The sequence below is a fragment of the Macrosteles quadrilineatus genome, unplaced genomic scaffold (assembly GCF_028750875.1).
Source record: "Macrosteles quadrilineatus isolate MER2022 unplaced genomic scaffold, UCM_ALF_1.0 Scaffold_2__2_contigs__length_208266976, whole genome shotgun sequence".
In the NCBI taxonomy this organism is placed as follows: domain Eukaryota; kingdom Metazoa; phylum Arthropoda; class Insecta; order Hemiptera; family Cicadellidae; genus Macrosteles; species Macrosteles quadrilineatus.
The window spans coordinates 16,988,742-17,002,362 of record NW_026542595.1 but is presented as its reverse complement, the minus strand read 5'-3'; the positions used below and the strand labels follow the sequence as shown (position 1 = coordinate 17,002,362).

Genomic DNA, 13,621 nt, shown 5'->3' with positions numbered 1-13,621 from the left:
CAGGCTCGTATAGTATACGAGCCTATTCCTATAATTTATATTATTCATTATTTTGGCTCGTATACTATACGAGCCGATTCCTAAATTATCAAATAATTCGTAAGCTTGGCTCATAGTCACTATGATCTGTAGAGTAAGCGAACCTTCCTACTGTATTTTTAAATATAATACACGAGGCTCATAGGCACAATGATTCGTAGAGTAAGTGAACCCTCTTCATTTATTTTTTATTTTCGATAGGCTCGTATAGTATACGAGCCTGTAGTGCAAGTGAACCTTCAATATTATTTAAAAAGCTCGTATAGTCTATGATCTGTAGAGTAAGTGAGCTGTCCCCATAATATCGTAGATGAAATGGGTGGTAACATTGACTATATAACACTACATGCACGGCCGCCTTTAACTACTTAGGCTTAGGAAAAAGATTATGCACTTTTTTATGTTGGAGTTTTTTATGGAGTTTTAATTGATCGCGTTATGTTAAGCCATAGCTACGTATAATGTACAGTACGGTCTCAAATATGCCTTTTAAAATACGCCAATTAATTAGTTTTAACGTGTATACACGTTTTATCAAGGTATAATAGACATTATATAAATGTAAAAACATCATTTCGCACCGTATTGTCATTGAATTGCGTTTCCGACATCCCTGCAAAACACGTTTGTGGCGCCCGCAGGCGTACCAACCCATATCTATTACAATCCGAAAAAGCGCCGATGAAAAGAGCTGCTAACGGCGCTAACTTCACGACTGTCTAGCTAGCACTGCACTTGCACTAGCAGAAGCACTAAGCAGAAGCGTCATAACCTCAGTACTGTCTACTCATTTTAATCTATGGTAGTGGTAGTAATACCGTAATACGTAATTCATTTCGTTTGTATTGTAATTGTAAGTTCCTCCTAGGTAGGCTATAATAACTTAGCTAGCACTGTCTATCGCTATTCTAATATAACTTCAAATATTTATGTCTAACATAGGATTTATCTGTTTCTGTTAGTGTTCATAAATCTGGTTATACTTAGCAAGAAAACAATATGTCCTTATCTACCGTAACATCCAAGTTCCATATCAACTTGGTAAGTAGATCGTATAACTGTTTCATGAATTTTTATTTCAAATATTGTACTTCGGAATCATCAAAATTTCACAAGGATGAGAGCAAAAATGAGACTCATTTTGGATTTCAAACAGTACCGGAGAGTGAGAAAGTGAAAAAAGTATATGAAGTATTTGAAAATGTTGCAGACAAATATGATCTAATGAATGATGTTATGAGTTTTTGTACCCACCGAATATGGAAGGACATTTTCATTCAACGATTGGGACCAACACCTGGAACACATTTACTAGATGTTGCTGGGGGCACTGGTGACATTGCTTTCAGGTATTTAAAATATTTAAGGAATATTCCTAAGTCGAACAAAACCTCTATATCATACGAAAAAAGTTCAGTTACCATCTGTGATATTAATAAAGCAATGCTGAATGTAGGCAAAGAAAGAGGAGATAAATTAGGTTTCAGAGATCCAGAAATAAAATGGATAGAGGGAGATGCAGAGAATCTTCCTGTTGACAACAATGTTTTCACTGCATATACAATAGCTTTTGGTATCAGAAACTGCACTCATGTAGACAAAGTATTAGATGAAGCCTATCGAGTTCTTAAACCTGGGGGACGGTTTATGTGCTTAGAGTTTAGTCATGTCAACAATGAAGCTCTCCAGTGGTTGTATGATCAGTATTCTTTCCAAATCATACCAGTTTTGGGGCAGATAGTTGCTGGGGACTGGAAGTCATATCAGTACTTGGTTGAGAGCATCAGAAAATTTCCTAATCAAGAAGAGTTTAAAGAAATGATCCAGGCGTCTGGATTTAGCTCTGTGTCGTATGAAAATTTGACTGGTGGTGTTGTATCTATCCACTCTGGCTTTAAGTTGTAAACAGTCATGATTGTTGACTAAGATTACCAAACCACTGTTGACTGTACAGTCAAACACACCTAAGAAGGCACTTCGCAGAGGGGTGAAAACGTTGTACCGTACTATCCTCGAATTAAACTTTAGGCCTTATACTCGACCACTCACCTGGTACGGTACTAATGGACTTAGTGGTGTCTTGCAAGAAACCTATTCAATAACATCTAGGTAGTTCATTGCTAATATTACACATTGTGTTTAGTAGCCTACTATTTTCCTTGACTTTTCTAAATTTTTAAATATATATTTACATAAAATACAAGCATTGTTAAAAATAGAATTGTTTGCGTGCAACAGCTACTAACTGTCAGGGGTGTGATAAGGGCTGGTAGCTGGCAATTCGGTGGCAAAACCAATACTTTTGGGACGGCATTATTTCCCCCCATAACTGACCCCTTACTCTATCCTCTATCCTTTCCTATAGCACCGGGCACAGGTGCCTTCTTAGGTGTGTTTGCCTGTACAGTACCTAACTTATGTTGATGTAGCCTAAATAATTTTTTTGAATAATAATTCAGATGACAATGTTTTTCTGTTTTATTTCTATAACCTCTTGATTAATAATGACTGCGGGATTATTTATTCTTTCCTGACTTATTAACTTAAACCTTTAGGCCTGAACTTAACAGTACAACTTGGATGTGCCATCACCACAGTCTAATTTCAGCAATAATAAAGGCGCTACTTTTTCAAATACAACCAAGGTAACCTTTAGGCATAATATATTTTGATTGGCTGGTTTGGATGAAATAAACTTGATAGTAAAGAATGTAAATATTTCTCTATTTTATCATCCACATAACTTACTAAATTTAAATGTAGGAAATAAGTTAGAGGACTTAAGTAGGCTACCTAGGTTATTTTTATAAAATAAGTGAATTTCCCGTCTATAGAGAGAATAAGCTGAAATGAAATGATGAATGAAATGAAATAATATTTTATTTTGCAACTGCTTAATACAATGTGTGGTATTTACATAATTATTATACAAACCTTAACTTAAAAAAAAATAATCATAAAAGTATACTACTGTATATCTAAATGGCACAAAGATAGAAAAAAAATACCTTATCAAATTATGAGGAAAAGGTCTACATAGGCAGGGGCCTGTGCGTAGACATGAGTTGCGGGTAATTTGTATAATGGGAAATTTAATCTTGAGTGTAAATGTTAGCACGTCTTGCTGGATAAAAATTTTTGTCTTGCTTGGAACTGGACTACGATATTTTTCTGAACTAGGAGAATCATGATTTCTCGTTGCCATAGGTCTCAGGTAGGACCTTGACTGGGGACCGATACTTTTTTGTTTTTAAGGTTCCCAGAGGCCAAAAACACCATCTGTTTGGATTCATGTATAAAATATGTACGGTATGATGAATGTGTCCGTTAGCACGATAACTATAAGTCAAAATGATCCGATTTTGATTAAAGTTGGTACAAACATGTAAACTAAATTAAAAATAGAAAGACTCAATATTAATACAGCCTTAGCTGGTTTTGGCCGAAAAAAAGACCAGGGGTGGAGGGGTTGTCGTCCTAACTAAGCCATTCCTAAATTGTAGAACTATCATGCCACCTGAAATACAAAATCTTATCTCCAAACAAATTTTTGAATGTTGTTTAATTGAAGTACAAAAGGCTGTAACTTATCAAAGGACTAATTACTTTTAATTGGTTGTTGAGTGAATATTTTTTAGCGTTCATTTTGATGTCACTGGCATTTTACTTTGTAAATAATGGTTAGATAAGATATAATTGTATATTTTGAGATGTTTTATGGAGTGGGGGAAATATATTAGGCCTACAAGCAATAATAAGCTATAGTTCTAATTACAGTAGGTTTTATACATTTTTACGGTATTTTTAAAGTCGCACATCTCACAACCATCCCTTGTCACGTGGACCCATACTTCACATTTTACACTACTTTGAGACCAATTTATCACGTTTTAAATAACTTTTGGTTGATTATATGTCTTGGTGTATTAATAACCTAACAAAATAAAAACATTTAAGTCATTTTTATACCTTATGAACGAAATACCTATTTACTGCTGTAAAATAAATCTATCACTAAGATCTATGTCCCTGACCGTCGAGGCTAAATTTAAAACTTTGGCCCACTACAGGGGCGCTCCAGTGAGTTATTGTGGTCTCAACTGTACACGTGTCTGTGAATTTGTGCTGTTGTTTTCAGCTGTTTTAAAATTACCTGAACCTCATTAAAGGTAAGTTTGTATGTAGCCTATATGGTAATTTTGATGTGTCCAAGGTACGCCAGCTTGATGTGTCCTAATGCTCCTTGTAATGCTTGATGTTTAGTTTGATGTGTCCGTTGTCATTTAGCTGTGTGGACAAGTGGTTAATTTTTATCTACGTGATGTTTTATTCGTTAACCAAACCTATTAGCAGACTTAATATTCTCGAACACGAAATACAGTGCTACCACCTGAACAGAGCCAAATATCCCAAGACCGTCCCGATTTTCGTCACAGCCGTCATAGCCTTTTCAATGTTATTGGGGGACGGTCGTGATTTTAATAACTACTTGTTTACATAGTTTCATGTACAATTTGTACTGATAAATTTCAACTGTTTTGATTTCATATTAGCAATTATATTATATGCATATGATATGTAATTTTAAAAATTTCAGGAAAAGTCCCATTTATGGTTTAAGAGATGCATTTCACTTGTAGGATAGAGAAGAGTAAGAGGCCGAATTTAAAAGAAAATGATTAAAAATGAAAGAAGAGGGACTAAAAAGGACTGCTGAGCGGGAAAAAGAAAGGAATATTGATGATCCCCTATAATTATGTCCAGACCGTCTCCCCTTGTCCCTGACCGTCACTTATATTATGTAGCTCATAAACATTTTTAAAATATACGTAGCACCACAGAAAAATTCCTGCAAATACTAAAGGAGTGCCTCTATGAATGAAAAATTGTTTTATATTATTTTAAGAAAGTTTGTGCCGACAAAAACAAACTATAAGTAATTTACTTAAATTTTTTCAAAAATTTCATGTTTATTTTTTGCAGGAATACCTACTTTTATTCAAGCTACATGACATACTAAACACAATTATGCCTTTAAACTAAGTTCATTTATAGCAAAACATAGTGATGAAATCTTAATAGGCTACTGTACCTCTATTAATAATGCCTTTTAGTTTTAACATTGGGGACGGTCAATGACATAAATTGGGGGTCAGGGGGGTCGTGACCCCCCCCCAAAAAAATATTTGTTATATAGATAAACTATTATACCAGGGGAACTTTAATAATTTTTATTGCGAATCGTTCTATGTACCAAATTGAAATTCATTGTAAAAAATTACACTTGTGGCGAACGAAAGGACTAATTACAAACTCTAACCTAAAACTCGGGATCGTTCGAGTCCGACTATTTTTTGCAAGCTATGAAAAGTAGGGAAGATCGGCAGACGACGGATGCTTTTTCAGCCATATACAGCAACGGCAGTGTCCGATGCTGACGTTCGACGTTCGGCCACATTCTTCTTCTCTTTTAATTTTTTGGGCATTTAATGTTATCTTTCATTTTAACCCAGATGATTGAAAACTTGAATTGGGTATTGGGCAAAGAAAATAATTTGTATCGATAGTCAAAGCTTAAGAGGTAGTTGAATATTAATTTATCTGAGTTCAGCTTTTGGAATTTGTTATCACAGTAATGTAATTCAATGATTACCGTAGCAAATTTAAAAACTTTCAATATTAAATAGTATTTATATTTAGAGCACCTGATAATACCACAACCCAATTGGCATGTTGTTAGCCACAAAACAACAACAAAATGGTAGTGTCTCAGACTTAGATGGGGAAGGGACGGATTTAATTCCCGGCACAACCACAAAAACGTTGCCCAAAAACTTTATTCTCACGTTAACCCCTTGTAAAATGCCACTGGCACTGGCGTAGAAAGAATGAGAACACTGAGAACCAATTCTTCAGGCGGTAGCAGTGACGCGACGCTGACGGCAACGTTAGTTGGGTTGTGTACTTTGTGTAGGTTAACTGTTGCTTACTGGGCAAGTTTAATGCAGTCGTGTTGTGTGCAAGTTCTTAAACACTTCTTAGATAAAATTAGTTCTCTCTGGTTCGAAATCTTGGTCTGATTTTGGACATTTTCTGTTTAGCATGCACATTGGCATCAGTTGAAAGGGTGTTTTCGTAAATCAATAATGCTTGAATGTGTTGTAATGTTGCGGTATTCCTTATATATTAAAACCAGAAGTCTCAATAATACAAAAACATGACATTATACAAGTTTATTTTTGGACATTTCTTTGACCTTTAAATAAACTGGGAAGCTTGAACACATTAAACTAGGTACTCAAAATAGCTTAAAAACCACTCATTTCAGCATGTTATTTCCAAATGTTTCCCGGGGGGAACCCCTCCTTTGCTGATGTCAGGCCCCCCGGTGACCCCCCCCCCCAAATATATGTCTAGGACCGCCCTTGCCCAGTTGTCTGACCATGGTGGTCAGATGCTAGAAATTGTCAATACTGTGCCAAAACATTTTTCCCATTTTTCACATTTTGACCAGAGTTTAAAAACCTACTTCAATGTGAGTCATGGACAGATCCATAGTGGAAGGAAAAAAACTTAGGTGTGCTATTCCGTCATATGCCGACTCACCCAGATTGCAAACAAATAAACACCTGATTGTATTGCTATTAGGGAAGTATATTGGTTTTGATTTGATTGTTATTATTTTTATAAATTTTTCTAAATGGTGAAATGGTGTTTGTAATTTGGGTGAAGTCAGCATATGACGGGAATAGCACACCTATTTTTTTTCCTACCACCATGGGTGCCTCTCCAGTGGAAAATGTATATAATAAACTAGCTGTGTGCCCGTTCTACGTACGGTAACATTGTAGTAAGTTGAGACCTTCTTATATTCAGAACAGGAGTTGGTTTGCATATTTAGTATGCATTTTTTCAGATATGCTGGCAAAACTATTACTGTGTAGAAATACATATATACCTTCGCAAATACAATATCTGACAGTTTCAAGCCAAAACAAATGCTTCACAATTAAATGTCACTCGACCGTGTTGGTCCACATTTTATATCTAATGATTTAAAATTAATTGCTTTATAGATCTATGAGACATAGCCCTAATAGAACAGGCCCATAATTATAAAATCCCTCTTTATAAAGTGCAAGAAGCATTTCATGTAACAATTGGGGAAACAATGTTTTTAGGGTATTTTGACCCTGCCTACGAATCTGCCTGTTAGCCAACGCGAAATTTGAACCGGAAGTACGGTATCCAAGATGGCGGCCAAAACTCTGTTTGCCCCATATCTCCCTTGTTAGTTGGCCTAAAATAATGGCTTATAATAAAGGTGATATAGGAGCTTTTCAGATGCCAAACACATTACAACACTCAAAATTTACTTAAATTAAGTTTTGAGGGCATATCTTCCAAAATGGCGCCCAAGATGGCCGCCAAAAACTCTAATTTCTGCATATCTCCCTTGTTTCTTGGCTTAAAATAATTATTTAGATGTCTGCATATGGGTTTTCTCGGATGCCAAACACATTGCAACACCCAAAATGTACTTACATTTAGTTTTGGGGGCATATATTCCAACATGCCACCCGAGATGGCCGCCAAAAACTTAAAAAATTTATTTCCGCATATATATATCCCTTGTTTGTTTGTTTGAATTAATTATTTAAACGTCTACAAAGGTATTATCTCAGATGTTAATCTCATTGCAACACTCATTATTTACTTCCTTTGAGTTTAGAGGACATATGTTTTTAAGATGGCAATAAAAACTTTGTTGTGCTTACGTGAGCTCCGTGCTATTATTGTATTTAGTGTTTAAAACCAGTCAGATATATATTAGTGGCTGAATATGTTCTACTACTTTTGAAATACCAATTGAAATTTAGCAATGTTAAAGTAGAAGGCAAATTGTTTAATGTACTTTGGTGGCACCGTAGATAACGCGTAGTCCAACAGAACCTTTAAAAATTACATATAGACCACACCTAAAATCCGCAAGAGGGGTGCATGTAAATAAAGTTAAACAAAGGTACTTTAAAACATATTAATAAATAATAATAAACAATTTGGTTATAATATTAACAATGATATTGTACTGTTATATTGCATTGATCTTGTGGTACCACCCATCAATGGAGGTTTGTTTACCATGGGTCTCAATGGATAATTACGTTGTTTCATGAATTTGTTACATGAAATGCTTCTTGCATTACCTTTTTTTTTAACGGGCCTAGTCTATAAGGTAGGCCTGTAACTAAAAGTTACTTTTCACACTGGTTAAAAGTAGTTCAAATACTACCTCAACCTCACTACTGCACACTTTATTCGGGTTGAAATTTTCATTAACACAGGTGCTCTTGTCTTTTCCATGAAACACTGAGAAATAAGGATATTAATGCGTTACCAACAGACATACACACACAAATACAGAATTGAATTAGGGGATTTGCTACGCTTTAACCAAATCAAATTACTAAAAAAATAATTATTTGAAAGTTTTGATAGTGTCGTCAAATTTAGGCCTAATCCAGTCCACAAAACATTGATACGTAAAGCTTTAAAAATTCATGATGGTTTGCTAACAAAATCTTTCACTAATGTTTTATAATTTTCATAGCATAAACTAACATTTTGGTGTCCAGACAGAAAACGCAAAAATTATACATACATCAATTAAATTTAATTAGAAATAAGGTGCAGCACTAACGATAACTAAGTTGTAAATAGTGATGTGTTTGTACGTAAAAATGATTCTTACTGCTACCACTGGTTCTAAGGAAAATTACCAGTACCAAACACCAACGTTTACAGTTAAGAAAAGAATTATAGTACTTACGACTAATTCAAACTATCCTTGTAATCAAACTGTATTATAGGCGTTAATCCGTTGGCAAATAAATAAATACACAGGCCACAAAACACTGATACTTTAACAACATAAAGCCTTAAAAATGCATGATGGTTTGCTAAAAGACCTTTCACTTGATGGGGTATCAGTACCAAAGTTATTAATCTCCCTTGGTTTTGAATTTTTTTTTAAGTTTTTGAAAATCAAAGTTATTTCCCAATAATAGCATTATTGTAAGCAACTTTTAATGTTAACATATTAATGACAGTTTGAAGGAACCACATTTATCCAAACAAAGGTTTCTTATTTAAAAGATTTCGTAATCTCTAAACGATGATTGGTATATCTAGCAAACATTCGGAGGAAATGTGACAAAAAACGCACAAATCTGGGATTTTGGACGTTTGTAGTTTTACTTCCTAATTGAAGGGGTGAGTGGATGAAGGGGGTAAGTAACATTTTGTAACTTTTGAGGTAAATGGACCTAAAGTTTGCAGGTTATAACTTTTTAATTTTTTTTTCATTCTTAAAACGCTATTAGGAAGGGCAGAGAAGATTTTAGCAAGATTTTACCAAATAAGAAAAATGAATTGACAAAGTACTGTATTTCTTGAGAAATCATTGAAAGAACCGATTTGTTAACCATGGAAACATAGCAAAGTCATAGAACGCAACCAAGTAGAAGAAATAACAGATTTAAAAAAAATGTAGGCCTACTATCGTTATCAAACTATACAGGGTGATTTTTAAATGAGTTCCCCCCCAACTTTTTTCTACATTTCTTAAGATATTAACTCCGGACCACGTCAGATCATTGTAGAGTAGTAAGTACTTCATTTTTACTGGGTATAAATTTTTAGCCGCCATCTTGGATCCGCCATATTGGATACAAAGTTTTTTTTTCAAATGTAAAGGTAGGGTTGTGACCCATTATTCCAAACAGGAATTTTACGCTGATTACAATGCCGCAAATAGTTTCTAAAAATCTTGATCCGTTCTAAAGTTATAAGGACTTTTAATAACTTTATTTTTAGCCCATTTTAACATTGTGCATTTACAAACTAAGACCTTAATCTCAAAATAGTGCTAGATAAAGATAAGTATACACCACCATTCATTGTCGACCTATTTTCACTTGGTTATGACGGATGTATTTTTTTCGGCCGCCATCTTGGATCCGCCATTTTGAAATGTGACAAATTAATTTTAATATGAAGGTGGTGTTGTGACCCATCATTTTCAACTACTTTTTTATGCTGAACTCAATGCCGCAATCAGTTTTTCATTTGCAAGTTTAGTTGTTGAATTATTGAAATTTTAAATAAGATCATTTTAATATTTCATCAAGAAAGCTTGATAACCAAAAACGAATTGCGGCATTGAGTTCAGCATAAAAAAGTAAATGAAAATGATGGGTGACAACACCACCTTCATATTTAAATTAATTTTTCACATTTCAAAATGGCGGATCCAAGATGGCGGCCGAGAAAAATACATCCGTCATAACCAAGTGAAAATAGGTCGGCAATGAATGGTGGTGTATACTTATCTTTATCTAGCACTATTTTTAGATTATGGTCTTATAGTTTGTAAATGCACAATGTTAAAATGCGCTAAAAATAAAGTTATAAAAAGTCCTTATAACTTTAGAACGGATCAAGATTTTTTAAAACTATTTGCGGCATTGTAATCAGCGTAAAATTTTAGTTTGGATTAATGGGTCACAACCCTACCTTTACATTTGAAAAAAAAACTTTGTATCCAATATGGCGGATCCAAGATGGCGGCCAAAAATTTATACCCAGTCAAAATGTAGTACTTACTACTTTACAATGATCTGACGTGGTCCGGAGTTGATAACTAAAGAAATGTAGAAAAAAGTAGGGGGGGAACTCATTTAAAACTCACCCTGTATAATGAAGAACACCACTACAGCTACAATATGAAGATTCCCACAGACAATGAACAAGGATGTTAGCCGAAGTGCTACTATTTTGTAGCACTGGTACTGGTGTATGGACTTAACTTTATGATGATTGGCAAAGGAAAACCCTCTAAGTCTGAATTAAACTGGCACGGCAAGGACATTAATCATTAAATATATGTTTTCATAAAAGTCAAGTGATTTTAAAAGAATGTGACTGCATCCAAGAAAAACTTCGTTTTTTTTTCTTATAAAACTTTTATTGAAGGACTCACATTATTCCCATTATTATTCACATTTAAGGGAAACAAAAAACCATCTGAACGACGTTAGGCCTTTCAATTCTGCATTTTTCAGGTAAATATAATTTACAATATAACAGTAACTAGCCAAATGAATGCCAATTGATGGCAGCATAAAATCAGATCTCTTTATCAAACCCCGCAGTCTGGTTTTGTCCTTGGCTGGCCTCACGCGCATGTACATGATTTGTAATTATAAATGTTTTCGTGTGTGTTTATGTGTATGTGTGAAGTAATTTTGACGACGGCTTATGCAAGAGAATATGTTTGACATTTGACGACTGAAGAGAAGACTGTTTTGACATTTTCAAAACCCCATTTGAAAATGGGGATTTAACCCCGAAAGACAATAGAATCATCGAAGACAATAGAGGACTGATTGACGACAGGTTTAGTAACCTCATTTTATGTCATTAATATTACAGTTGACAGGATAAAAATGAATTCATGTCGTAAGGACAAAGTGCAATCAGTTTTTCTGAAAGTTTCTTTTTAAAATTATTAAGGTTGTAAAGAAAAATAAAAAGATTCTTGCTGTATCTTATAGAAAAATAAATTAAATATTCTCTTATTTAATTGATCATTCCATCAAATACAAATTCACTTCACACCTCTATGTAATATAATTTTGATATTCCATAAAGGTGTGAATGTACTAAAAAGTTGCCCCCTGGTGGGGTTTGAAAAATGAAATTTAATTACTTTAATCAGACTACTGAGGACAAATCACAGGGCTGCGCAGTGGATGTAAGATGTTAAATGTGAGCCCTGACAATTATATACCCAGAAATCCGATTGTTGGACTGTGAGAGGTCTGATATGTGTCCTCCTGTAATTACCTTCAATTATCTTATAGTATAAATAACACCTCTTAATATATATTATAATGTAAACCAGTATTCTGAATGCAAAAAGCTGTCTTTGTTGAAATTCTGCTATTTTATCTAATAATTCTGTAATATGATAATGTACATACCAATATATCATACACTGATTTAAATCAAAATGTAGTAATTTATGTAATGATTATTGATTCCTTGTATTATATTGCAATCCTTCGGTTAAGCCTGTTACCTTGATATATGACCAACACAGGAAAATTAATAGAATTGTTGAAAAATAACCTTCATGTATTAAACAAATTCAAATATTAGTACAATGTTACGTCTCAATACAAAATGCGGGTTTGTTCTCATAAACACTTCCAAAACAAGCAAAGGAGAGAATTGATTGTGATTATTTCCTTTCAATGAGTTGGTGATGCAGAGCCTCGGGAACCTAGGTTTACATTATTTAATTTATTTTTTAGGCTACCAGACTTCCCAAATAATATTTTATCAACAACTGGCCAGCTGATTAAACGATACAAAAGGGGTTATTCGTGGATCTGTGTATAATACACACCTTGTAGCTCAATGGCAAACTGGGCCAAATCGACTACTGAGTCGATTATCTAATTTGTGTTAATAAAATGATGTTTATGGCGTTAATGGAAGCCTATCCTCCTAGCCCTTACTGCAACCCTATCCTTCAACCGAGACCATGCTCTGATTCGAAGACTGAATTTGTTACACAATCAAATCCTCTCAGATCTATTTATATACTTAGGAAGTGATCTCAGTACAAGTGGTACAGATACAAATGTCTTGTCTAATATTGCCAAAAATACTATTTTAGAAGCCAAGCAATGGTTTAGTGCTAATGGTTTGATTATTAATGAGAATAAAACTCAACACTTACTCTGCCAGACTAGAAATAGAGTCGAGGATTACAATGAACCAAATGACATAAAAATTTTAGGTTTAGTGATTGACAACTGTTTGACCTGGTCTCAACACATTGATTTCATTAGTGGTAAGTTGTCTAGGTTTATTTATCTTCTTAAATGTCTTAGCTCTAGTCTGCCTCAGAATTATTTAAAGTCTGTGTATTATGCTTTTTTTCACTCAATTTTAAGTTATGGTGTTTTGTTATGGGGAAATAGTACCCATGTAAATAATGTATTGTTAATTCAAAAGAAGGCTGTGAGAATCATAAGTAGATCTCGCCAAAGAGCACATTGTAAACGGTTATTTGTGGGCACTGGTATATTAACTGTCATTAATGTTTTTATCCTGCATTGTCTGATTAATGTTAAGAAAAAGGAAAAAGAGTATGATTTGCGCCAAGACATTCATGGTTATAACACAAGGAATAGGGGTCTAGTTGATGTACCTCACTGTAGGCTACAGAAAACTCCAAACAGTCATTTTGTTTTAGGTATTAAATTGTTTAATAAGCTTCATCCCCAAGTCAAGTCCTTGCCGTTAAGTGTCTTTAAAAGAAAATTAACTATGTGGCTTTCATCTCACCCATTTTACAAAATTGAGGAATTTTTTGAATGTGATCTCATTTTTTGCTAATGTTAAATGTTTTTAAGTTAGGCTAGGATTTTTATTACTGTAATTAATTTTCATATATTTCATGTTCACTATTTTGATATGTTTTTTACCATATTCCATCTGTGATAATGTT

At 34.1% G+C, this 13,621-nt stretch overlaps 1 protein-coding gene across 1 annotated transcript; it reads left to right on the top strand.

Annotated features, from left to right (window-relative positions):
• Positions 1-792: 792 nt before the first annotated feature.
• LOC128986214 (2-methoxy-6-polyprenyl-1,4-benzoquinol methylase, mitochondrial-like) lies at positions 793-2,509 on the top strand. Its single transcript, XM_054406438.1, has one exon. The coding sequence runs from the start codon at positions 1,039-1,041 to the stop codon at positions 1,942-1,944; it is 906 nt and encodes a 301-aa protein (XP_054262413.1). The 5' UTR covers positions 793-1,038; the 3' UTR covers positions 1,945-2,509.
• Positions 2,510-13,621: the final 11,112 nt, after the last annotated feature.